This window comes from Excalfactoria chinensis, chromosome 5 (genome assembly GCF_039878825.1).
Source record: "Excalfactoria chinensis isolate bCotChi1 chromosome 5, bCotChi1.hap2, whole genome shotgun sequence".
In the NCBI taxonomy this organism is placed as follows: Eukaryota; Metazoa; Chordata; class Aves; order Galliformes; family Phasianidae; genus Excalfactoria; species Excalfactoria chinensis.
Window position 1 is genome coordinate 56978132 of NC_092829.1, and position 27325 is coordinate 57005456.

The 27325-nt window shown below is 46.7% G+C and overlaps 2 protein-coding genes across 2 annotated transcripts in view; one reads left to right on the forward strand and one right to left on the reverse strand.

Moving 5' to 3' along the window:
* Positions 1-410: 410 nt before the first annotated feature.
* ANO9 (anoctamin 9) lies at positions 411-16264 on the reverse strand. Its single transcript, XM_072338855.1, has 24 exons — positions 16150-16264; positions 10000-10070; positions 9655-9771; positions 9301-9437; positions 8991-9040; positions 8397-8455; positions 8114-8196; positions 6597-6731; positions 6405-6501; positions 5990-6050; positions 5290-5372; positions 4780-4884; positions 4040-4204; positions 3916-3952; positions 3561-3672; positions 3243-3300; positions 3014-3111; positions 2650-2816; positions 2014-2166; positions 1556-1703; positions 1337-1453; positions 1090-1183; positions 862-974; positions 411-438 (listed from the first exon to the last, which is right to left on the reverse strand). The coding sequence occupies exons 1-24, from the start codon at positions 16262-16264 to the stop codon at positions 411-413; spliced, it is 2403 nt and encodes an 800-aa protein (XP_072194956.1).
* The window catches only part of PTDSS2 (phosphatidylserine synthase 2), a 34806-nt gene continuing 23654 nt past the window's right edge, over positions 16174-27325 (forward strand). Inside the window, exons 1-3 of the mRNA XM_072339050.1 lie at positions 16174-16444; positions 21547-21648; positions 26634-26716. Coding sequence (XP_072195151.1) covers positions 16263-16444; positions 21547-21648; positions 26634-26716 — 367 coding nt within the window. The 5' untranslated portion in view covers positions 16174-16262. The remainder of the gene's footprint in view (positions 16445-21546; positions 21649-26633; positions 26717-27325) is intronic.

The window sequence follows — 27325 nt, forward strand, 5'->3', positions numbered from 1 at the left end:
GGAATCTGGAATGAGGTAGCCACTTTTTCCTGTGATGCCACACAGCATGTGAAAACAATGACTGACATGGAAGCCAGATCACCTCTTGCAGTCCAGTGTCATGCTCGCCCAATGATGGTTGGATGCTACCAAACATGCTGAGCTCTCCGCATGGAGTTGAGAACTGTGGGGGAGCCTGGCTCCATTCTGCCATAGCCCTTCCACAACTGCTGAGTCCCATCTCTGCTGCCACTTTCTTCCTCTTTTTGGCTGTACTAGTCATAAGCATCTTGCTCCTGTGAAGCTGCTCATCACTCCCCAATTCAAGTCCATGCTTGGTGACAGCCAGAGCAGATGATTGTCTCTGGCTGTGCTGGCAGGCTGGGGAGAGGGGCTCAAGTCTGTGTTTCACTTTCTTCTATTAGAGGAGGCTACACCTCAGTGGAGTACTCCATCATACTGGGAGAAAAAAAAGGGGGCATAAGGGTTTGGACTGTTTGATTTGGGAAGAAATAGGGGTGTGGGAACAATATTCAGAGTGGGAATAGGACCTTTTGCCAGTTATAATTCATTGGCTTTGAGACACCTAAAAGCCAGGCACCTGGGCTGGTTAGTGATGCTACAGGCCTAGAGGGAGGTGGGCCCTCATCCACATGTAATGCAGCCCATCTTAAAATGAACATGTAGTGCTACAAGCCCCAGGTAGCAGTGGCTGGACTCAAAACTGAGGTAGAAGCTACATCCCAAAGGGAGATGGAGGATCTGCTCAGAGCCCAGTATGCTTCTATCACCAAAGAGGTATGTCTTGGGGTGGTGGTGGGTACTGGCCCTACTATGGGGCTCTGGTATGAACTAATCCCGCACTCCTGGGGCATTACCCACCTCAGTTCTTTCCGAAGGTTGTTGTGCTTTTCATCCAGAAGATGATTCTTAACTGACAGGGGCACATCAGGGACATACCAGGCTGCAATCAGTTTGACACACAGAGCCACATGCTGCAGGATACAGATGGAGTCACCATGGCAGTGAGGAGTTCCCAGGGCTACTTAACATGCCACCACCATCCCATTGGCCTCAGCCTCCTCCCTGGCCAGCTGCCCTGATACTCACCTCAAAGAGGATGAGGAAGGCAAGTCGAGCTGCGAAGACATGCCAGAACTGGACAGTGTAGCTGTAGTCCTCATCATTCCTGTAATCCCGGTACCTGCAGCAGAGCCCTCTCAGTGCCAGCCCCTCTCCTTGACAGGTATTGCTCTCTCCACCAGGGTCTGAGAAGAGCTCTGGTGCCTTTACACACAGGGTAGGATACCACGGTGAGGGGCTGGCAGGGATGCTACCAAGCACAGATTGCTGTTACCTGCACATTGTTGTCCCATTGACCAAATCTAAGATCTCTGTGGCCAGATTTGTGTCTGGCTCAAAGTGCTTGATATGAAAGACAGAGAGGCTGTGGTTGATGTAGCCAGTCGAGCAGCTGCAAGGAGAAAAGAGCACATCAGCCTAGTGTTGAGGTGAAGCTCCTGCTTTGTGGTCATGCTGAGGGAGCTCATGGCAGGGTCAGAACAGCCACACTCACTCAATAGCAGTGTTGTTTTCTTTCATGCAGGGGCTGTATGTGTACTTGTAGACCTGCACAGGGATGAAGTCTGATGTGATGGCAATCACCAATCCGTTCCCGATGACAGCCAGGATGCCGATGGCTTCCAGGACCTGCAGCCAAATTCCTGCAGAAGGAGAAGGTTGGTGATGCTCCCTTGACAGCTTGCTCAAGGGATACAAATGCAGCTCCAGTTCAGGAACAGGGTGGCACAGACAAAAGACTGGGTCAAGGAAGGAGAGCTCTAAAGTGCCCCTCGTTGTCTGAAAACTCTGAAATTGCTTCTCCTTCCCCAATCCACAGCTCTCCTGTGCTTTGCTATCTCCACAGTCAAACACGCATCCCAGCAAAGGAATGTTCAAGACCCCTTCAGATTGGAAGGGACTTAACACCAGCACCGTTTGCACAAGCAGCAGTTCTCATGGGCCACATCTCACCAATGTCATTGGCCTTCCTGGGCACCATGCGCCGGCGCAGCCGCATCATCTTGATGGCATCCAGGCGGATCTCAAAGAGGTTGTTGAAGAATGCCAGCAACGGAGCCAGGGGAAAGGCAGCAACAAAAATGGTGGTGAAGCTGTACTGGATCACTGCAGAGAGGGAAAATGCTGGGTGCTGGTGTGGAGCCACCATGGATGGGACATCTCCCAGGGGCTCAGCTGCTGTCTGGGTTTGTCCTGTTTTGTGGCTTGTGTCAGAGGGAATTTTCGGGATTGAAAGGGGAGATAAACCTGTCTTGGGAACGTCATACCCCCATAGGAGACACCCACCTCTCCCAAGGGCTATCAGAGAGTGGGATACTTGGGGCACAGTGGTTGAGCCAGCCAAGCAGAGGGAACACCCTGGGGTTACAGCCAGCTCCTTGACACTCTTAGGAGGGGAGAGGAAGGTCCCGGGCAAGGTTCCAAAGCCAACAAGGGCTCTCTCTTGCTTCAGGAATGATCTCCTTAGTGGGGCTGGGCATGGAGCTGAGTCTCAGCACTCTCCCTTGCATCACGCTATCCCCACTCAAGGAGGACACACGGCACTGCACACAGCATCCTGTCTTGCTCATCCTCTCCTCCCCTGCTTACCCATCTCCAAGAATTCATCAAACAAGCTGAAGACGTTGACCTCGTTGAGTTGATAGTTGCTGAGCCACTGCTTTTTGCAAGGGTCCTCAACCTCCTCCTCCTCCCCCAACACCAGGTGTTTCTTCCTGGGACGCTTCTGCCTCTTGCGTATTTTGTGGGCTAGCCAGCTGCAATGGGAGGGAGAAATTTGTACTGCTGCCTGCAGAGGATGGCAGGGATGGCAGGGGCAGCCCTGGAGACCTGAGATGGGGAAAGGGAGGCAATCTTGGCCTGAAGGCCAGGGTTACTCTCAGTAAGAACTGGGAAGCTGTCCTGCATAGTCAAGATCACCAGCAAGCACTCCAAAGGCTAGAAGGAGTCTTACGGGACAAGGTACTCCACCACATTGCTGATGGTTTGCTTGAGCATCATGATGATGGCCATCTGGATGAAGAGGTCGGTGATGCAGCCACTGGGGTGGCACTGCAAAGGGATGAGAAGAGATGGTTCTGAGGGGCTGTTTGGCCCAGCTGGGATTTGGTTGTGCCTTGCTGGGCAACGGGGAAAGACAAGGTAGGAGTTATGGTATGGGGTCAGAGGATTTTGTCTCTCACCTCCTCCAGCCTCCACTTGCCAGCAATACGCACATAGTTTCCTGGGTGGCCATTGATCCTGAGTAGGGAAGCAAGAAGAGATATCTGTTGAGCCTCACCTGTGACTCCTCTCTGGATGAACATCTAGCTGTAGGATGGAGGGCACCATCCTCTAGGCATTAGCCTAGGCAAAGGGCTTTTCCCATCCACCACGTCCTTGGAGAAAAACCATGGCCCTGCTGAGGTCCCAGATGATTTATTCCCCTCTCACTTCTGCCAGATGCTCTGGGGAGAAAAATAGATGGACTGGAGTCTCCTTGGACCCCTACCACCACTCACCTTCCCAGAAAGAAAGCAATGTAGATGAGCGAAGAAAAGTTCGTCAAAAACTGGAAGATGAAGATCTTTATGGTAAAGTTGTTCTCACGCTGGGAGAAGGTCCGTGGTTTTTCTGGAGACAGGAGCAGGGTGTTGATCATACAGAGATGGAACCTTATCCCACTCCCCATGGATCCCATGGCAAGAACTGCCTGGTAGATGCTTTGTGGTTGTGGAGGAAGGAAAGAAGCCACAAGACTGGCTGCATTTGGGGACCAAGGGGGAACTGCCCTACAGTCCTTTTCTTTGGTGGAGGTACCACCGGGCAGCTTGGTGCTGTGGGGTCTAAGTGGAGGCAACCCCCAGTTTCCCTTACCCAGATCACAGAGAAAGAGGGCCACGCGCCTGTTGATCTGCAGGAGAGAGGTGTAAAACAAGAAGGGGAAATTGATGATGGAAAAGGACAAGACCCACTGCCCACCCCGTGCTGCAGTCTGCACCTTGGTCATGATGACAATGGTAATGTAGTGCAGCACAGCTCCTGTCATCACTGCCACCAGGTTAGCCTGCTCACGGAAGAACTCGGAGTCACTCTGGGTGAAGAGAGCCGTGGCGACCACCCGATAAATGACAAGTGCATGGGCAATGCCAATCAGTACAACAATCTGTGGAGGGGGGCAGTGGAGAGGTGAGAAGCAAGGAAGGGAGGACATGTGCTCCATCCTGAATGAGTGCTTCAGAAACTGGCTCTCTTCATCAGAGCTCATCTGGATGTAGCCTCAAGTGCAAGCCAGTGCTTTTCAGTGATGGATTAGATGTTCATAATGCAGACATCTTTACCTCTACTTGTCTACTTGTTATCCCTTAAGGAGAAAGGACAATGTCAAGGTGTATGGGAAATTGGTAATCACAGCCTGAACCTCTGATTAATCGCTAAGGTGAGTGTTGGGTCAGCTGTGGGAGCACAGGTGAGAGTGATTTAGCTGTGCTCCCCGAAGGGGTGGAGCTTGACTCCACCTCCTCTAGACCTTATTTAAGGGCTGACCACCACTAAGGCAACATCTCTTGGAGATTGCTCCCTGGTGGAGATTGCCTCAGCGTTTCCCAGCAGACTGAAGGCTTCCATACTGGTGAGTTTTTCCTGTGAATAACCTTTTGGATGTTTACTACCATCTTTATGTTATTGTCACCGTACACAAGGGTTTGCCTCTTCCTATCCTAACTTCTTCCTGGCACTTACCATGAGCAGAACCAAGAGGAGCACAATGGTGCTGCGGAAGTAAGAGTGTCGATACCGCCGAGGTTCATGCTGCAAATTGTTGATCAGCTCCATAGCCAGTTCCTCCTGAAGAAGAATAAAAATCTTTTTTCTCTCTCTCTCTCTCTCTCTCTCTGTCTCTATGTGTACAGGAAGGAAAAGAAGGTTTCAATAGAGCCATGTCCAGGTACTGGAATGCCAGAGGTGGCTGTGTAAATGGCAGTAAGCATGACCAGTCCTGATTGAGTTTAGGCCCTCACGCAGGTGAAGAGGTTACTAGCAATGCAGAGGTGCCTAGCATCTGCACAAATCTCTGGAGGGTTCTGCCTCCCCTGGGACAAAGGCTCCAGATATTGGCTTTGCCCCTTGTTTATGAGCTTCCATTAGATGTCCACATCCATAGAGGGATCACTCTACTAAGTCATTTCTGCAAGGCCAGCTATAACTTGTCCTGAAGAGGGAAGTGCTAAGCAAGAAAGATGGCATACTCACCTCATCCTCATCCCACCCATACAGCTCCCAGTTGGTGACCACTTGGGCTCTCTGCCTCTTCCATAACTCCAGGAACACAGTGGCTGCAGATGGAAAGGAGATGGCTCTAGATTATTAGAATTCATCCCTCCATTCCTTAGAGCAGGCTGAACTGTCATGTTACCATCTAACTGAATGGCAAATCAGCCCATGCTTTGCCCATGAAAGACAAGCAGCCACCTCTGTGTCTCTGCAACCAGAATGCACCTGTGCCCCAGAATGGCTACACCTTTGCAAATCCATTTACAGACAGCTCTTCTTTTGATCTGGATTGGCCTTCCTGTGTATATCAACCCACAGTGATAGGCAAGTTTATGTCTGCAGCTGGCTCAGGCTCAGATCTGAGACCTTATTTATGAGATACACAGCTCAGGATTGGTTGTTGGGTGCTCTGGGGAAGGTTGTAGTGGGTGAAGAATAAAAGCTCTCAAGCAAGGAGTGTTTAAAAAGCAGAAGAAAATTGCTAGGGTAATTTTTATCCCTTGTGCTGTCTGCAGGGGGAGCTGCTGTCCCTGAAAGTAAAGGAGCTAAGGACTAAAAAGCCCCTGAATGATGCGAGTGATGAACCAAAGCTATGTTGGTCCCATTTCTTTCCAGCTGCTCTTCCCATAAACCATAGTGGCGGGCTCTGTGTACTTGGCACTGAGACATTGACACCTACCCCAGATTGCCATAAACATGGCAAACACAACTGTCCCCTCGTTGTCAATCATGTGAGTGACCTGGAGAAGATCAGGGAAGAATGTGATGGGGTCAGCAGGCATTTAGTCATCCTCTTGTCACCCTGATCTCCCCAGAAACAGGTAAAGACAGTGCTGGGGAGGGGGGGGGGCAAAACACAGGAAGTAGAATGGAACTCGAATAGTTAGACTGTGGTAAATGCCTTCTCCTTGGTGATGATGGATGCTGTGATCTGTCTGTACCTCATCCTTTTTACAGAGGCTGGTGGAGGTCTCCAGCATGTTGTAGCCAACGTGCAGGGGTGGCTTTTCTTTCCGGCGGTGTGGGAGCAGCACAAGCTGGAAGTGTTTCTCCATCCTTTATCTCGAGCCTGTCTTGGGAAGGGGGATACCTACCCTGGCATATGTGCAGGTGTCAGCGAGCAGCCAGAATGGGCACTTCTGGTCACAGAGCGGGCACATGATGGTGTCATTGGCTTCACAGATCTCCTTGCTAAAGTGAAAGAGGTGGAGGGAAGCAACAGCAAGTAGCATGCATAGCAAAGGCTCATGAATGGGGTGTGCGTTTGGCATTCTCCACTTCCTTACCTCACCTGGCTGGAATTGAAAACAGTAATCCCAGCCACAAAGACCACCAGTCCAGCTGCTGCAGCAAATCCCAGCAAGTAGGTGTACCAGCCAAGCCAGGCAAAGTAGAGGGCCACCTTCTCACCAAAATAGCATCTGGAAGAAAAGGTGAGACTTGCTTTGGGGATCTTTCACCCCCAAAAGAGATACCAGCAGTGCTATCTGCATGTCTGGGGGTTGCACTGGGATCAGGAGTGGCAGTCCAAACAAGAACCATACATGGGCAGCTGTTTCCCTTGGATTTCATCAGCAGCACATGCTAAAACGTTTCCTTGCATGAGTGAGGATGCAGTACAGAACACTGGAGACATTGCTGTGGGGCTGCACAGCAATGAGCTGCTCAGAGTACTGCTCCAGCTGAGAGGTGAGTGTAGGATGGGGAGCAATGCAAGACTCTCATGAGGGCAGAGATGACTTGAGGATCTGACTCAAGGGTAGATGTGGTCAGATTCATCGTATACCAGGTAAAAGCGGTGGGAGTGGTTGAGAGACCAAGTTGCAATCAATGTCTACAAATCAAAAAGGCTTCAAAAAAGATAAGAGGGCTGCAAGGTGCAATGGTTCTGAAATTAGACCTATGTCCCCTCCTGGGCTCATCTATTCCCCTTCAATACTTTCATTTCATTCTTCTGACAGCATTATTTCAGTTCTTCAAGTGTGGGGAAGGGTCAGAGACATGGGTAAGAAATGACGGTGATGGACCTGATGCCCCTTCTATATTCCAAGGAATTAACATGCTACCTGCAGTCAGAGGTGCTGCTGTGCTCCCCAGCCTATGTGAGAAAGTAATTTTTACTCAGCCCCTTAATCTTTTTTGAGACAGCAACAGGTCATGTCGGCCTTAGAAACATGTTCTGTCTCACACTGAGTACGGTGGAGGCATCAAAGCTCCCTACTGCTCCTGCTAGACTTTTCAACTGTAAGAAACATTTTATATTAGAAAATGCATCTCAGCATTTTATCTCCCTGAAAGAGCCTACTGACAAGCTCTTAAAGCAGCATATTATTTCTGTCTTCCTTCTCCTGGCCATGGAGAGTTAGTTTTTCTCCCTCTTTAAAAGAGATGTGAACACTCTTCCCTGAGTGTTAATGTGCTTATATAGACCCCTTGTTGCTTTTAATGTCCCAAACTCAGCCTCAGGCTGAACGTGTTCATTGGTGCTCTATTCTCATCTAGCCTTCCTTTTGAATGTGGGAGCTGGTGGTTGAAAATGAAAGAGGCTAATTAAAAACTGTGCAGATGTGGGGGTTGTTTCTTTCTGCAAAATTAGCAGATGGAGTGTGGTGCCATGGGATACCCTTTAAGCTAAGAACTTTGCAAGCTGCGGAAGAGGCCCAATACATGTGAAAAGCATGAGGTACAAACTAATGACTGAAAATTAAAAACTAAAAATAAAATCACAACACAGGAGTTTGGGAAGGCTTTCAGGTGGGGTCTCTTGGCTAGATGGATCTGCTGTGATTCTTCTGCCTGTTACCTGATCTTCTCAATTGGCTGTTGGCAAAATATATCTCTCCAGCGGGCCCATTTCTCCTTCAGGAATTCCCTTACCTCTTCTTTCTGGAGAAAAGAGAAGTCAGTAAGTCACACAGGAATATTAGGGCAGCCTTAACCCCCAGCCCTGCTGCCAAACTGCCATTGGGAGCCCTTCATCCAGGGACATCTTGACACAGCCCCATTCACCCAGAGCTCTCTCCCACTTGGTCTGGCTTCTCTGCTTCTCATGGCTTTTCCTCCCAGACTTGTGTGCTTGGCCTTACCTCATGCAGTGGAAATGCTGCCTCAAAGACATTCTTCTTCATCAGGTCATGCAGCTTCTCTGGTAGCAGGAGGAATGGGAAAGATTAGTGAGACAAAGAATTTCTCTCTTACATGCTTTCTGACAGGCAAAATCACCCTGAAGCTTTTGGGGAGGCAGAAAGAAATGCCTGGGAGTGACTGAGCTACTCAGAAGGGATCAGCACTAATCCCTGTCGTGCTGCTCAGCCAGGCTGCTGCAGGCTGCACTGGGGCTGAATGAGCCAGGTAGGCAGGTCCCTAGAGACAGCAGTACAGCCAGCACCCTTTCTACATCCCCTGCTGATCCCAGAATTCTGGAGAACGAGAAGCATTTTTGGAGACACAGAAGAATGGCAGTGGGCTTGGTGAGAGGGCTGCTGATTCCTGCAGTCCAAATTTCCCAGCCTTGGGATGGAGAAGCAAAATTCACCTTCCAGAGCTGCATCCTGGCTCTCTCCTCTTTTCGGGGGTGGGATGCCTAACGCAGGGCAGGAGCTGTGCTACCAGTACAGACTGCACATCACCTTGGAGATAAAGGGGATGGATGTATGGGCCTGCTGGCCCCACTCCCTTACCAAGGTCGGGTGTCACTGTGTTATGCAAGATGAAGTTCACGATCCGTATCCTGAACAAGGAGAAACTGGGGTTAGAGGCAGCTCTGGGGATACAACCTAGTGTTGTGGCCCTGGAGAGCTGGGCACCAAAATCCAGAAAAGTAAGTGAGGAAGAAATGGGGAGCTGGCCACCTTGCACCAATAGTGGCAGGTGGTTTTCTGTGGAGAAGGAAAAGCCTGGCACAACTGTGAACTGAGACAGAAAATAGGTCCTGGTGTGGAGGTATGGGACTGCGAGGTCTAGAAGCCAGTAGCCCAGCTCAGCACCCACCTGGTGGTCACTGGTATGTCCTGCTGGGCATTGAGGTCTTGCAGCCTGCTGTCGGGGTTCCTCAAGAGCCACTGGTATTTCCGGAAGAAGTGTTTTGGGGCACGGACACCATAAAATAGCTTCCTGTCCTCAATTTTCTAGTGGGTAGAAGAGAAAGGCTAGTAGAACAACGTGGTCAGAGAAAGAGGCAGACTTGCAAAAGCCAGGGGCTGTGTGAGTCCTGGGGCTGGGGTCTCCCCTCAGTGAGTGTACCGTTGTGTTTTCCAGTACTGATGCGGTGATAGGTGCGGGAGTTCTCTCAGCAGCCCAAACTAGTCTATGATCCTAGGTTACCAAGTAACTGTTGCCTCTTACCTTGATGGTGAACCCCTTCTTGCTCAGCTCATCCAGGAACTTCTTCCTCTTGATCTCTTTCTCACTGCCCATTTGGTGGATGTCACTCACAAGGACAAAATCCCACTTCTCTTCATCCTGCCCATGGAAAATACCAGGGAATTAATGGTGTTGACAAGCGGAGAGCTCTCTCTTAGCTCTCAAAGGCTTGAACCTTCATCATGCCTGTGTAGAGGGGTTCTGGGGACTGAGAGTGAGGGCGAGGATGGGGAAACTGAAGCAGTTGCTGCCCTAACACCTCCCCCCAAAAAATTCCACATTTTTGAGCTCTGAACTCCCTCTGGGTGCAGCCAGAGCAAAGCTTACCATGAGGGCAAATGGGTCTGAGTCTTCAAAAGGAAAACTTCTCCAGGGAGTCAACAAAATTTCCTCCTGTGGAAGAGGAAAGCAGCAAAGAGTTCAGTGAGCTCCTTGGAAGATTCCATACCAGGAAACAGAGCAAACCTCTCTCTATGAACATCTGGTTTATATTGTGATACTTGCAGTACGTCAAAAGAGACAGAGCCCATGTAAGTAAAATTGCATTATAACCCAAGATCAAGGTCTTCCTGGCCCAGTTTTCCTCTCCCGGGTGCCACAAGGGGATGCCAGGGGAGGAGAATAAGAGCAGGCATGTCAGAAACCTTTCCCCATATACTCCTGGTCTCTACTTCCAGCCTAATTATGCACCCGAGTGGTGCAGTTTTGAGGTTGAAGGAAACAAACAGGGTGATGCTGTGGCAGCAGTTGCTCTCTGCCAAGGATGATTTTCCAGCCCAGGGTGCTCCTCCATAGAGTGATGCTGTAGGATTAGATTACCCTTGGGTGGCCTGGTCCTGGTGGTGGGTGCCCAAAACTGGAGCACATCAACTTTGAAACTACTTTGTCCCTATCCTCTCTTCTTGGCTTCCCTGATGTGATCTCACCCTGCTCCTACAGCCACAGTTGCTGCTTCAGCAACAGGAGGTTAGTCCTACCAGTCTTCACTGGGTTGGCAAAAGTATGCTGGGCTTCATATCTCAGTGAGTGCAATGAGTTTAATAAAGATATGGTCTGATTTTTTTTTTTAATTGTTTTGCAGTTCTTCTGTGTGACTCACACTGCGGCCCCACAAACAGTTATTCTGCCAGAGGCATGGCATTGCAGACGGAGCTGCCAGGGGATGGGGATATCATCAGCCAGCATTGCCACCGAAGGCTTTGTGACTTTGTATCCTGTAATAACAGTGGCCAGACAGACAAGTTCATCCAGCTGTAATCTCAGGAGTGGAGAGGTGGTGGTGCAACCAAGTCCTGTAAAGCCTGGATCTCAAGCTTTCACTGAGGAATGAGGCCATGGGAGCAGGTGAGACTGGGATGAGGAAAGGGCTGAAATACCCTGTGAAATCCTTTCTTGCATGGAGCTGGGGCCCTGTCTTCACTCGAAGCAGAAAAGCAGTGGGGAGACTGAGACAAAGCAAGAAGACTGGAGAAGATAAGCATGCTTTTGAGTGGGAGAAGTGGGTTTGGGCACAGGTTGGTCTTCCCCATTGGGTAAGCACCTGGATCATAGAATTATAAAATCACAGAATCTTTATGGTTGGAAAAGGCCTCTGAAGTTCCTGAGTCCAACTGCTGACCCACCCATACCATGTCCACTAACCATGTCCTTAAGTACTACATCTCCAAGTTTCTTGAACACCTCTGCAGATGGTGATTCCACCATCTCCCTGGGTAGCCTGTGCCAATGCATTACTCCTCTCTCTGAGTAGAAATTGTTCATAATATCCAATCTAAACCTCTCCTGGCATAACCTAAGATAATTCCACGTAGCACAGCAGCTTTTCCCGTACCTGTCACAGAGGCTTCTTTGTGCACAAGAGTCCCAAAAGGCTCTGCCCCAGCTGCTGCTGCTCCGTTGCTGGCACAGATGTAGCCTGGCAGCATTTCTCTGTAGCTTGCCTTGTCTTGTTCCTGCCTGGCTGGTTTGACAGTTTGACTTTATGATCCTAGAGGATTTTTCCTACCTTAATGATTCTCAGTGTCATTCTGCACAGACTGTATGTAGCATCTGCCAGCCTTTAAACTTCACCACTGATCTCTACAATGTGGAGGTGGAAACCCTTTTCTGGCAGGTTTAACGGTGCTCCTGGATACACCTCTATATGGCCGTTCCCCTGGTGCTAACACCCACATCTGTTCTGCCTGTGCTTAGCACTGGAGCCGGACCTACAGAGCTTCACTGCAGCATCCTTTCTTTATCAACTCAAATGCTGTAATGAGGCTGGTTTCTTGGACCCGATGCTGCCAGATCCGGCCTCTGCTACTGCATACACCTGCTCTGCAGGAGCCCAGCCTCTGTATGAGCCAGATGGGGCTTGTGTGAATGGGCAGCTGTAGAAGGTAGGTAAATGGGACCACTGGGACTCTCACGCCTACTTTTATTTTTTTTATTTTTACCCAAGGGACTGGTAACACTACCTGATGATGGCTGTGGCTGCTTTGCTCTGGCAGCACAAGGCAGCCCCATGTGCAGTCAAGGCTCTAAAGTGGTTGTATAAACCATGGACTCTAATCCTTGCTATCAAAGAGGATGTTGCCCATCTAGCCTTTTTCTTGCTCAGTGTTTGGTGCAGGGTTGGAGGTGTACTGTGCTAAATTGCTTGAGAAGCAACCTGCACAACGAGTGGTGTTTTAATATCAAGGAGGGTTTGTGTGCTCAAAGTTTTTCTCCAGCTATATCAGTGGATCCTTGTCCCCTTGCATCCTGCTGCTCTGTGCAAGAACTTTGCTCGATCCTTTAGGGGTACTCTTCAGTTGGGAGTGTGGTCAGTGACTGAAGCAAAGGATCTGAGTGGGATCCAGCACCCCCATTTTCCTTCCCCACCATAGACTGGTGAGAGGTTAGGTGGTTCCTATCACACACATGGCAATGACCAAACTGATATCTTATCTTGGGGATGGTTCTTACCAGTGCTTCCTGTGCCCTCCTCCCTTGCCCTAGAGCACTTCTACCTTGCCTCATATTTTCCTAAGAAATTTGACAGTCTTTAATTGAACAAATAGCATACCTGTGCTGTTACTAGCTGTCCCAGTCATAGAGTTTGCCTGGCTTTCTGAATAACTGAAACTGTGTCATTTCTTTCAGGTTAAATGAGCAGGGGAATTGGAACAAGATGATCTTTGATGTCCCTTCCAACTCAAGCCATTCTATGATTCTGTGATTCTATGAAAGTTTTCCTGAAACCAAACCAACCACCCTTCTTTGATCTGCCCACTGATAGCTCTGAACTGTGGCACAAACGTGCAAAGCCCCACTGCCCTGACCCCACCGTGCCTTTGGGGAGCTGGGTGCTCAGCTCCGCCTCGTTCTGCCTCGTGCTGCAGGTGCTATGGGATACTGCAGACCGAGCATGACGCACTGCTTTCCCCATCACACTTTCACGGTGAGAATGAAAGCATTTGCTGGAAAGAGAAACTGAAGCTATGTGGTACGTTTTGAGTACCCTAGGGCTGAAAGCATTTGAGAGGTAGAGCTCAGAGCTTATAACGCGCCAAATTTCCAAGATACAGGTGGCTCCAAGGTTCTGAAAAACAAGCTGTTGGCAATTGCTGACCATTTTTTCTTTCCTACCTGCATTGTGAATTGGAATCTTTCTCTTCCTCTGCTCTCCTTTTTCTCTGATCTGTCTGTCAGGCTGAGGACAAGCTGAGAGGCTCCCAAAGTTTCAGGGTTTCCTTGCAGTGTTGTTACTCTGCCTGAGGTTGCATGTGAATGGAGCGTTGCCTTTGACTTCCGTGTGGGCCTCCTTCCTGCCCTGGGAGGGAGCTGCCTCTGCCTAGCAATGGGCAGATAGCGAGGAGGAGGAGGCGAGGAAATTGCCCTTCACCCTCATTCAAAGGAGTGGCAAGCCCAGTACCGCCCAGCAGCGTAGGCAGGGAATCTTGTGGTATCGGCCTTCGCAGCTCCTCTTGCCAGCAAAGGGAGAACGAGACCACTCCATCCTCATCCTCTGTGCCCATGCCTCCTGCTGTGTCTTGTGAATGTTCCCAAATGGGGCTGAAAGGAGGAGGGAAGGATAAGCACAAGTTCTAGAAAGCATTACACTATTTCTTACAAAAGGTTGGGGGAGGGAAGGGGGGGGGCACTAAACCTAAAATTATCTTCTTCATTCTTGGAGCTGAACCTTGGTGAACCTTGAGGTCCATGGGACAGATGGGGTGAGAGCAGCACCAGATTTAAGAAGAGTCAGGGAGGAACTTTTGAGCAGCCTAGCAGGGAAAAGAGGCAAAACACTAGTTCTCAGGTAAGCAAGAAGCATCTCCACTGTGGTTTCTGCACTTGAATACAACCCTCTTCCTCCCTACCTTGGCTGGTAGCACACTGTGCTCTTCTCCACTTCCATTTCCCCATCTGGTCTTCAGAAAGCACAGGGAAAAACTGGCTTCCTGGAAGAGCAAATACATCTTTTTTTTTGCTACATCTCACTGGGAGCTGGTGCTTCTTTCTTCCATATGTAATAGCATTGTTGCGTGAAGGCATTAGGATCAGGTGCTAAAGGCTACAGGAACTTCTCTAAGTATTTTACAGCCCGTAAGAACAAGTATTCCCCCCCCCCGTGGCTGAGGAGGGTAGTATCTAAGTGTGCCCTGAATGTTCCCCCTAGCCTCATAGGACTCCTGCCTCCCTGCTCCTTAACATCAATTCTAGTGGATGGGATTAACATCAAGCATGAGTGCTTCAGCCTCTGCTTTCCTGATCACATTTGTATTGAGATGCTCACTGGAAATTATAACCAAATAACTAAGAGCTGTTTTTCTGTGATCACAAAGGCTCATTTCATCCAGACCTCAGGCACGGAGCAGGCTTTAACTCTCTTCTTGCAAAAAGGACCAGACAAAAGGTTCCGTATAAGCCTTGTCTGATAGCTCTCCCTATATCTGTTTAGTTGTTGCTTAGTTTCTGGGCTAAGAGCTGGGTTTTTTTTCTCTTCTCTCTGGATGCATCAGTGTGGGTAGCTCTTAAATAAAATGAGTCCTGGGGGGAATCTGGTGCATTCTGTTAGGGAATACAGCAGGCATTTCCACAGTGCTTTCTCCAAGCAATGTTGCCATGTGGCTTTGCCAAGCGCCTTAAACATGCTATGAATCAGACCTCCAATTATTATCTCTTTGAAATGATCCACTTTCTGCACTTCCAAGTATGTTTAAAACCAAGGGCAAAGTGAGGGAAGGAGTGGGCAGACCTTTAGCCTCCTAGAAGTGATCCATAGGGCTGGCCAGGAGGGGCAAACCACCTCAATCACCATCTGCTCTCCACGGGTGTGGGAGAACACGTGTGTGTTTACATGAGGAGAGAGTAAACTCTAGTCAGATAGGATGGATTGTGCTTTCCACATCTCCCGACAGAATATCAAAGACCTTTGCAACTTGAGCACTGCTGGGTAGAAAGGAAATGGGGTTAGGTGTAGGTGGGACATGTGTCTCTACCTGCACATCTGTTTTGTTCTCCTGCAGCTCTGCCAAGGAGGAGTGGGAGGACTTTGCTCTGCAGATAGGCCAGCTGATCAAACACAGGTAACAGCTGCTTCCAGCAACAGTCTCTTCAACCTCCCAGTTCACAATGACCTGCTTAAAACATGAGGTGTTGTGGATCTGGGGTGATTTTTGTGGGGGGTGGATTGTAGCAGCACAAATGCATTGTAAGCAGCTGGAATTATTTATGATATTATCACCCTCAAATGTTTATTGCTGCTGGGGCTGGACGTGTGGTTGCATCCTGATTTGCTGTGGTATTGCACCAATCCAGTGTGCTCCAATCACTTCGGGCAGTGGTTTGACCTGTGCCAAGCACCGCACTGGTAATTTACATCCGAGAAGCAGTAATGAGCAGCTTGAAAGCTTTTATATATTGAACTACTTTAAGAAGACGGAGGCTGCCTGTCTACAGCTTGCCTTGCAAGATGCAATCCCCCAGGCCTTGCATTTGAAGGGCATTGCCTTCCTATGGATCTGGTTGGAAGGATGTGAAAGAAGAAAGATCTTTCAAAAGAGGTGTTTACCAGTGTCAAACCGTGCATCTTTTTTTGCCGTGTTTCCCTGAAGCTTCTCCGTGCCACTGATGGGAAGCGGACATTCTTCACCCTTCGCAGCTATGTTGTCGTACAGCAGAAGTGACAGCTGGCAATTCAACCTGCAATTGCAAACCTTTGCAGCCCTGTTTGTGCCTGGCTGGCTGCTGCCATCGTACGGCCTCCACACATCGTGCACACCCACACAGGCAAGCCACCCTCTCTCAGCGCATCTGCGGGAGCAGTTAAATGGTGTTTAAAGAGCTGGACGGCTCCGCAGCGCAGCCTGGCGGGGATGGTTGCTCTTTAAGTCATCATCCAAGTGAGCTCCTTTAAACTTTAATCATTTCCTTTCCATGGCGCCCGCCCCTCCTCCTCAGGTGGCGCGGTTACCCCGGCAACGGCAGACGCCCGCCCTCCCTTCCCACCTTCCCTGGGGCGCCCTCCGCGCATGCGCACTTCCGCCCTCGCGTTGGGCCGCGCGTTGCGGCGCCTCTCCCGCCTCTGTGCTCCGCGAGCGCGGGGTTGTTCCGCGGCCGCCATGAGGCGAGCCGACCGCCGAGGCCCCGCCGGGCCGCTGGGTAAGGCCGCCCTGGAAGAGCAGCACCAGCAGCCCAACGGCGGCTCTCCGCCTCCCGGCCCCGAGAAGGACGGCCCCGCTCTCGCACTCCGCCGCAGCACGGAGTCTGAGGTGTACGACGACGGCACCAACACGTTCTTCTGGTAAGTGCCTCCAGCCGCCCGCACCCTGCGGGGCCGTGCCCTCAGCCCTCGGCTTCGGCATACCCCGAGGGGCCGCGGGGCCAGCCGTGAAGTGGCACACCCCGCCTGGCTGCCTCCCTCCTCCTTCAGTCTCGGTCCTTTCCATCCCCGTTGTTCCCTATAATCTGTAACGTGAGCAGGAGTGTGGCTCGCTCTGTCCCCTTGCTTGCAACACGAGCCGGGGGCCGTGCGCTCCGCCTGCGGCTTGACACTGGGGCCTGGGGGTGTGGGTGCTGAGCGACGTATTTCTGCCAGCACAAGCTGCGAGGACGCGCTGAGGTCCCGCAGCGTCGCCCGGAGGTCTCCTAAGAAGTGTTTGGAGCGACTGTTGCATTCTCAAGGGCTCAGCCTTCCTGGGCCTCATGTAGGCTGCGCGGATGACCGAGTGGTGCCTTCTTATAAATGGAAAATGGGTAAAACCAATGCTTTCTTACTCTCTTCTTCGTGTGGTTGTTGCTAGGTGTCTTCTGATGCCTTACAAGCAGCATCTGTTTGAATGTAAGCTGTCTGGGTCGCATAATCTCCCTTTCTTGCACCTTTCCGTGTAGGCAGCACATAGTCTGCCACTTGTGCAGGGTTGGCAACCTAAAGTGCCGTCACTACAGCTTGTTTGTGAGGGTGAATTATGCCTTTGGAAGCATAAATGTGCCACCCTTCTCTAAGGCCTCCACTTTGCTGCTTCCTTCCAGGAGGGCAGTAAAGGCAGGCATGTGAGTGTGTTATAGAATGGTTCCTTACCTTCCACGTTTTCAAGTGCTTTATTGCCCGGTAGTGTTTGTTGCATGTGCTGACATCAGGGATTGTAAGTGCTTGTAGAGGTTGTTTGACTTGCAAAGGTAACTTTACTGCTGCAAATGCAGCCCGCTGTTGGAAAGGTGCTAGGTTTTAGGCCTTGGATGCTCCTTGACTACCCATTTGGGATTATCTGGCTAGATCTTGGTGTAACGTTCTCCTAACGTTTCTTCTTGCCATAAAAAGCACAGAAATTGCAGCTAAGGAAAAGGAAGCCTGTAGATTCCTCTGCCTGGGTAGTTTTCATTTCATTCTGCAAAGAATATGAAGTCTTTCCTTGTGGCTGGCAGGCATGTGGATGCTTCTGTGCAAAGGAGGATTTATGTGCATGCCAACCACTTCTGGTAATACAGCACTGGTATTCAAAACAATTACTCAGGCATAGTTCTTGTCTATTAAAAAAGTGAACTGATGTATTTGCTGAGCTGCTTTTCTCATTCACTGCTTGCTCAGAATTTACCAAGTTGGGTTGTACTGTTTAAACAGGGTTTTGCGTGAGGATACTGTTGTGCAGCTCAGCCTTTTTTTTCCCTTTAATATTTAGGATTGCTCTGGCAGTGCCCAGTTGCTGGAACATCCAGGAGGTTGTTGTGCAATCTGACCAGGTCATGTTAGTCTGCTGGCTGCATTAACTCCTGTTACAGTGGAAGGCAGGTGTTTCTAGATGGCATTACCCTTTGGAAAGGAAAGCATTGCATAGTTCTACAATAAGCAGAAGGAAAACCTTCCTGCAGAGATCTTGTGGGGTGGTAGAGGCTGGCTCCTGAGAGCTGCTTCAGTGCTGTGGTTTGAGCTCAGCCTCATCAAAGTTGTCATATGACTTGAATCCTACAGCAGTTTACAAAACAGGTCGTCAGCCCCATGAACTGCTTTTGTGCATCTGGCACAAGGGCACCTTCCTCCCATTGCCTTTTATAAGCGTTCTTCTTAGAGTGCATGTTGAGTTATTGCACCTTATCTGTAATGCAAAATTACTTCACCTTACTGTATTGGAGCATGGCGAGTATGAACAGAAATTTAATCAGCATTGTGTGTGTTTATAGGTACGATGAAGGTTTGTTTATGGTCAAAGAGTAGGAACTTTTCAATTAGTTCTGTGGATTTAAGCTGATTTTTAAGCTGCAGCTTACAAACAAACAGCTACGTTTGTTTCATTACAGATGGGGATGCTCAGAGCTTGTGGGCAGTCACCGGGCAAAACACATCTTTTGGTTGCTGTGACCTGTTCGTGTGGCCTTGTGCAACGGGGATGTTTGAGTTTTGTGTGTCTGATTGGAATGGTATCAAGATTATGACCAAAGGTTGAATTTTTGTTAAAGATTTCAAAACCTCTCTCTTTATATCCAAGCAGGATTCTAATATTCTTAATGAAGTCAAAATGTTGGTCAGCTTTACATTATTATTATTATTCTTTCTTGTCTTTTCCTGTAACTTGGTCTTCACGGTAACTCAATCAAATGCTGTAGTGCTGTTGCAGCTGCAGATTTATGGTACTCTCTGTTGGTCATAATTCATAACACACGTCAGGTGATGTAAGCTTACGTAGAAGGTAGAGAACTCTGACATTGATTCCTCATTCAGAATCACTTGTAGGACTTTATCGTTACTTGGAATCAAGAAAAAAAACAAACCAAAAAGAAGATTTGTTTGTAGAAAAAGTTTTTGGTAGGCTGAGATGAGACTTGTTTTCATTGCCATTCATTCCTAGTGGTAGCTCTTAATGTCACCTCTTGCACTCAAGAGGCCAACCATACAGGCTCTTTGGAATTCTCTTTCAACACAGAAATGACAGAAGGATTAGGACGTGATCCTTGGTATGTTGTTGTCAATGATTGTTATTGTTTTTAAAGCAATTATTGCATCATTTATGACTAACGAGCTTTAATGCGAAGAAATGGATTCTCAGGGTGCGGTCCTATTCACTTAAGCCAATTATGGTTTGTGTTGGAGTTTGAGGTCAAGATGTCGTTGTGATCCTTTCAATCTGGGGTTCTGATCCATCTTAGGCATTGTCTTCTGGTATTTTTGACATGAAGTCTCCTAGAACTGAATGTTGTCTGCGCTGCTTGCTGCTTATGGATTGCCCAAACTCTTGTATAACGTGAAAAGGAAGATGCAGCCTGCTTAGCTTAGTTCTTTCCTTCTGCAAAGGCTCTAGGCTAGCTAGGAGAACATAAGCCTTTCTGCATAATTCCTGTAATACTTGCTCTGGATGTCCTTAGCTGTCTTGTCTTCCTCTTGAAGTATTATTTCAGAGTGTACATGAAGACTTAACCCCCTTTATGCAATTTCTTTATGAGTACTTCTGTATATTCTTTGTTTTCCTGGCTGCTATAGATGCTTAACATTTTGTCCTGTTCTGTAGGACTGGATTCTTTCTTTTTTTTTTTTTTTTTTCTTTAAGCTTCAAAGCTATGGAAAGCTCCCAACTTGCTCTTCACTCTGCTTGGAGAAGGGAAGGCTCTGGGGAGACCTCATTGTGGTCTTCCAGTGCTTGAAGGAAGCATCTAAACAGGAGTGGGTATGTCTCTTTGTGAGGGTGGACAGTCATAGGACAAGGGGGAATGGTTTTAAACTGAGATGGGGAGGTTTAGGTTAGATATTAGGAGGAAATGTTTTTACTCAGAGGGTGGTGATTCCCTGGAATGGGTTGCCCATGGAGGCTGTGGATGCCCCATCCCATTCAAGGCTGGTTGGTGACCCTACACATAGCAGGAGGTTGGAACTGGATGATCATTGTGGTCCTTTTCAGCCCAGGCCATTCTATGATCTCTGGATTTGATGCTAGGCTGAAATTAAGTTCACATGCTCAACCACCTTGGATGCTTGCTACGTGAAGATCTGGCTTCACTTGGAATGGAAATGGGTGGATATGTGGCATTTTGTATTAGGCAGAGGGGCTTGCTGAATTTCAAGCAAGTGGTTGTGGCACTGAGACAGACCAGAGGTGGGGGCTCAGGGCTCTCAAACACTGATCCTTTGCTCCGCTGCAGACTGAAATGAGTGCAACAAAGATGCAGTTGCCTCTGCTAGACAAGTCTCTAGATGATTTTATCTAACTTGAGATGTGCCAAGAATGGATTTTTACAATTTCTCCTCCTCCCCAAACCCATTCTGCACCGTTGCCTTTGAGAAGGCTGCGCTTAGTTTTTAAACTTGGGGAGGTTACAAAATAGGAACAGAGTCACATGACTGGTAAATGGACGTTAAGTATGTGATGTCTGAATCACCTGTTATTTGGCATCCTGCAAGGCAACTCGCCAGGAAGATGCATCTGTTGTGCAGGAAGCCTGCTGCTGTGACACCTTTGTGGATTTATTTTGACACGTCGTGTCCCTGCTACTTCTTAAAATAACTCCTCCATCCTTCCCGTTCCTTTCTGGAGTTGGTTTGTGTCCTTTAGATGGCAAGGCAAGAGTGTTAAATACTGAACGCCTTTTTAGCATTGACAGAAGAGGATTTCATCTGCTTATGAGGTATTGCATGTGTTTTCCAGTGGGATTAAAAGGATGCTGTGAGAAGTGGCTGTGTTTTGGATTAGAATGAACTTCAAAATACAGTTCAAAATAATGCTTGCTTTAACTTTCAAAGCAATTTTATCTAGGTCACTGTGATGGATTTTTAAAGGTAAGTCAGTAGAGTCCTTAGAAATCCACGGTGATCTCCAGTTTATCATGTACTGCACGACTTAGATACACGTTTAACTTTGTGGGGGTTTCTTGATGTAAAATGGAAACATAATGCTAACTCATTATAATACTGAAAGAAAACTTAGCACCGGGCAGTATATGCACATACTTGTAGGATACTGTACAATTCATTCACTGTTTTTGTGTCCTCTAAGCTTGATGTTTTGTACCTGCGTTAGTTCAGTGGTTTGTTCTGAGATGTTGTGTAGTCCTCTAGAACAATTCATGTCTTTCTGAACTGATGATAAATAGCTTGACTTCCCTGCTTCTCCTTCCAGGTGGAGTTCCCTAAGTGTTCCACTGAAAGAAACAAATGCCTTCTTGTTAGGAATTTTTTACTTCAGAAAAAAGAAAGCAGCAGGCATTACAGGAGAACATATTTATGCCATAATCATGCCTATCAGCTGGTCACACTCACTTCTCAACTGCCGGGGATGTGCTACACAATACATACAAACTCCTTTAGCATATTGAATGCTGTTGGTATGTGAGCCTTGCAGGAGGTTCACTCAAAGGTAGCAGCTTGACCTTTTCTACTTTGGTAGAATACTATAATCTGTTTTCTTTCTTGCTAAATTTTAGGAGAGCTCATACCCTGACAGTTCTGTTCATCCTCACCTGTGCTCTGGGATACGTAACATTACTTGAAGAAACACCTCAAGATACAGCCTACAACACAAAGAGGTAAGTATTTGAGCAAGTATTTCTGTATGCTGTCTGTTAGCAGAGGGTCTCTGTGAGCAAGTTGCCTTACATACTTGCATCTCCTGGATAAGCTACCTCAAATGATTTTTATTAACTTGTTTGTATGCCTCGAATCCCAAACTCTACTTTTTTTTTTTTTTTTTTTCGTTCTCTGTAGTAACTCAGGATATTGTATTCATTGTCAGGGCGGTGTAGGAATTAGGGTATTTCCTGTGATAGCTGTGGTTGTTATGCTATTGGTTACACAATAGATGTAGTCAATGCTATTCACACTCACTGGTGTGCTGAGCTGAGCATTGGTAATTTTATGTCTGGGGGTGAGATGGAACAAGTTGGAATGCAGTGGCCTGGCTGGATCTGGGAACATTTCTGCAAGGCTTTTGTGTGAGCAAGTGCCGCTGTATTCTCAGTTACAACAATGGCTGGATTTAGGGAACAAGTAGAGGCGGGATGTTCTTTGGAATGGCAATTCAACATAAGGAAGTGGAAAAGCTGAAAGAGAAGTGATGACGTGTTATGGGATAAAACAGCTAGGAGGTGACTCAATGGAATATCTTATTATTGGGATTAGAGCTGCTTTAATAAAAACAAGACCAAAGAAGATTAATCAGCAGATAACCTTTTTTTCGTGGAATCGAAGTTGCTATCTGCAAGTTCGTTGCAGGGAATAATATTTGCAGTTGTTAAATTCAGTTTAATAGCACGGTATTAAGTGATAAGTAGTGAATGTTCTTTGATCACTTCTACATCTCTGCTTGTAGAATACTGTCTGCTGTCTAGCTATAAAAATACTTGAAAATCAACACCTGTAGATTATATTAGATCTTCAGAGTATTGTTTTATTATTTTTGAGGGATACCTCAGCTTCCATTCAGGCTTCACCTTTATGCTGTTGCAGTCATTCTAGCTACATGCTGGATTCTGAGACGGTGGTTAACTTGGTCAAAGCATTGCTTTAGCCAAAGCTAAAATTCAGTACAGAATTAACATGAGTCCTGTGGCCTTTCCAAAGCTTTATGTATGTTGCCTTGGACCTGATTTACAAGAAGGAAGGAAGTGTCGTATTGTGTTAGTTTTCTGTGAACTCCTTTTTGGTCTCAGTGATTTCTTTTCTGAGGCCTTTGAGGCAAGTGCTTTGCCAAGTTTAGCACAACTAAACATGAAAGATTCCATCTCAGCACATATTCCAGTCAGGGGAAAAAGCTGTGTGCATTCTTTAGCAGCTGTGTGCTTGCTGCTCTCTTGTATGTTGTTGTTCCTGACCATTTTTAAGTGGCATATTTGAACAAAGAGCAGGAGCGAGGTGGTCACAATATGCATAAGAGTAACTGTATCCTCTGTTCTCACAGATATATTTTTTGGCCTTCATACCTTAAAATACTTTATCTGATCATGAGAACTTTTTCAGTCTTTATATAGAGCTGCTACATGTTTTTGATCTAAATTGTTGACCTGTGTGGAGCTGTCACGTTGCAAATATCCCATGGCAACTCTTGCTTACTTAATGAACAGCAGTGATCTTATTACCAGTGAGCAGTGTCTCCTAGCTGTCATGCTTTTTTATTTCCAACTACTGCACAATGACAGTGGAGCAGTGTTTTGGTCCTTAGGTGCAAAGTCTAAGTACGTGCTTGCAGACACTTAAATCTTCTTTGTTTTTAAGCCCTTGCTGAGAGATGTCAGACTGCTGGTGATCTACATTAGAGGCTTAGAGCAAAACACTAAATTGAAGCAAAATAAACAAATTGCAATAGTCTCCTGACTGTATTTCCTGTACTGAGTAAAGTGAAGTCAAGCAAGGCTCCCATCTTCTTTCGTACAGAAGTTCTTCACCCAGTCTCTTACAGAAGCAGCTGAGGGCAGGATGGATTCTTGCAGTGAGTCACCAAGAAAAATGGTGCACAAAATACGCTGTACAATGTGAGCCTATGAAATAGCAGGGTGTGGTATCTGTAGCTGAGTTTCATACTTGTGTCTGTTTATATGTGGACGTTTTGAGCCCCATTTTCCTTCCTGCGGTGTAGTAGGTGTATTTTATGAGATAAGACATATAGAAGTGCTTACATATGAACCTAACCCAAGTTCACACATAAAGATATTTATATGATCATGTGATGTATAGGATGAGATTGTCCATTATAAAGGGACTTGAACATTTACTTCGTTAGCCACAAAGAAGTTACATTGCAAAGCCTGTATGGTAGATGAGACTTTATTCATGCAGTTTCTGCACCACTGAGTAGCCTTGAAGTAGTCCATGCCATCTGACAAATGTCAGCTTCTCCTCTCTTGTTAAGCATCCCAGAAGAGCTAACAGGACTGTGCTACAGCTGTGAGGATAGCTAAATCAGTACTCAGCAACCACATGTACCATGGCTGTGGAAGAAATCCACATCTCTTGGGGGGAAACAAAAAGTAAATACATTCAGTTTTAATAAGTCTTACCTGCATCGAGACATCATATTGAACTTCATGCTGGATTTTCAGTCTCTTTTCCAGGATGCCTCTCTATAGTAGTTTTTGGCAATAGCTGATCTCTGTTCAGCCACATGAATAAATCTGGGTGTATGTGTGTTTGTAAGTTGATGATATTCAATTCCTGTTGCTGAACACCTACAAAGAAAATAAGGTAACAAAACCCGCTGCCCTGCCAGTTCTTCACCTCATGATAGCACTGGTGGCTTTGTACCAGTTTTGCTCATGTAAGTACAGCCAAGGAGAGGGCAGGGAGCGGGAGCTGTCTGGTTCAAAACCTAGAACAAAGGATGATACACAGATCCTCCTAAGAAAGGCTTGATTGTCTTATGTCTCTGAATCAACTCTTTTAAAATAGCAGAAACAATACCCTGTTTGTACTAACGAAACTGTTGCCGTATTCTCTCTTTTTCTTGGTGAAGTGCTAAAATTATTTTTGTCGGTGCTACTATTTAGTGTCTTCCTGATCTGCTACTCAAAGAAATATATAAGCTGTGTCCCTCCAGGCTACCTGCAAGGGTAGGCTGAGGCAAACCCTGTACCCCTCTCAAATCCTAGAGAAGTTCTTACATCAAACCATGCTGAGAAGCTGGCCAAACTGCTGCTTAAGCTTTGAAGCTTCCTAGGGAGGCAGTATGTTGATATGAAGGGAAGAAATTTAGTCGCTGGAGGAGGAAAGAAAGCAGATATGGCACGATTATTACACAGATCTGTCATTTTCTTCCAGATTTTGAAGTTTAAAAAAGAATGTAGATAGATACGTAGATAGATGCATATGTGTATGAAACGACAGTTGATTTCAGCGCTACTGCTGTGTCTGCTGTTTGCCTGAAGGTGGATTTTAGAGAAAGGAACAGAGCTGCAAGTTCTCATGGTGCTTTACATACAGGTCAGCTCTAGCTTTGGGGAAAAAATTGTCTCACAAGAACATAAAATGCTGTTCTTGGATGTTTTGGTTCATGACTGAGCTTAGTAGTGAGCAAAGCGACGTGTATTGTTTTGTGATAGGGTTAGGGTTTGTGATACAGAATGCAATCTCTTAAGTGTACATGTAGATTTGTAGCCCTGTTATTTCCAAATACAGAGTGATGACTCAAAATGCAGACTATCCTTGTTATTTGAGAACAGCTGGAAAGATATATTTTTTTTTTTTGGCTGATTTGTCTTGGGAAAGCACAATGAAACTCTCTCTTTTCTGTTTAATTCAGTAGCTAATTCTTTTGTGTTTCCCAGTCTCACAGGGCAAGCAAAGTAACAGAATTGCATCTGTTAAGTAAAAGCCATTTCTATTTTCAGGAAACACAGCCTTTTTATACTCAGAGACAGGTGATACAAAGCAGTTCTTGTAATGATTGTCTTCTGTTTTGAAAGGAGTTCTTGAATTGTTTAAAGCATGAACAGTCTATGATTGCTTTTGATATATAACAAATTTTGTCAGTGAATAAAAATAGGTATTTTCTCTTGCTCGTGCATAGAGCTGCACCATTAACTGCAAACATGGCTTACTCTTATCCTGCAATGCACTGAGATATTTCCCAATTACTATTTTTTTTTTTTCTGACCGCACTTAATCAGGTAATATGGGAAAAAATCACATTTTGGAATTGTGTTATTACCATTCCATCCATTAGGAGTGGTGGAAGGAGAAGGTTCTTCACCAGAGAGTGGTTGGGTAGACCTTGAACAGGCTCCCCAGTGGCAGTGGTCCAGGCCCCAGGTGTTGGAGCTCTCAGACATAGGAGCATTCCCAAATGTCAACCCTGTGTGGAGCCAGGATTTATACTTGATGATACCTGGGGTCAGTTCCAAATGTGTATATCTGTGATTCTCTGTATTCAGACATCATTGTTTGCATTTGCTTAAGCAGTAAGGATCTCTTGGAGCCATAGGGCTACTTTAAGTTTCCATTTCCACCACAGCTTAAGCTGTGTTCAGCCTGAAATGCTGCCAGCAGGACTGTGGCAATCCTCCTTTCAATCTTACATTGCTGATGATGGCAGAAAATTATGCGTACTGGGCTTTAATGTTTTGGGATAAGTTTGTGGATCTTGGGTATACCTGGTATATGGTCTGGTGACTTTTTATTGCTGGGTGAGTTTTCAGTGAGATAGGGCTCCTGGGCTGCGTGGCAGAATGGTAGTATGCAGATGGAAGCGTGCAGTCAGCAGGGAGAAAGGGAAGGACAGGTGGGTGGGCTTTTGGATTTGAGGCTGTCAGTTGTGAAACCACAGTTGAAACGTAGGGACTTATTCCTATTTCTGCATTTATACCTGTTGACAGTTGGACTTGATCTTCGTATGTCCTTTCCAACTGAACTACTCTATTCTGTATTATTTTCCTGAAACATAAACCTCATGAAGGATCAGTTTATGACTGACATGTGTATTAGTTAGGAAACAAAGACCAGCCGGTTTGACATCAAAGAACATGATTTACATCTCTGTTAGTAAGATGCTGCAATATAAACAGTTTGATTTTTTTACTTGCAGAGGTATTGTTGCCAGTATTTTGGTTTTCCTGTGTTTTGGAGTTACACAGGCTAAAGATGGACCATTTTCAAGACCTCATCCAGGTAATTTAAGCCACTTAAATTACTCAGATATTTGTTATGTCCTGCTGAGTGTAAATACTTGTGTTCCATGTGGAGGAGGTAAGTCATAATTTAAATAATATAGGTTCAGTAACACCACACAGTTATCATGTAGCTTCCCAGCTTCCACCCAGCCTCCTACAATGCTTAGGTGGTATTCCAAGTACCATAATGATTCTTTAGGCATTAGGTTGACTATCCACAATAATAATTGTAGTTTGGAAGTTTTCTAGTAAGGCTGTAAGTCCTGAAAGGTTTGAAACCTTAACAGAAAGACTCTTTCATATAGTGCTACATCAGGTGGAGGATGGAAGTATTTTGACGTCTTTGATTTTTGCCTATTTTTTAGATGTTTTGAATAATGGAGAAAGAGTTGAGGGAGTTTGCATAGAATTGCTTAAAATTCTGGAAATCTTTCTTATGACAAAAAATAACTTTTCAGTTTAGGAATCCTATTTTGTATAAGCAACAGCAGACTAGTTGAAAACCTTGCTGAAAGCAGATGTGCTGCACGCTCTAGAACTGCAGACTTCAGGCTTTGTCCAGATATTGGAATTTGTGAGATCTTATTTAATTTGCAGTTAATTCTGG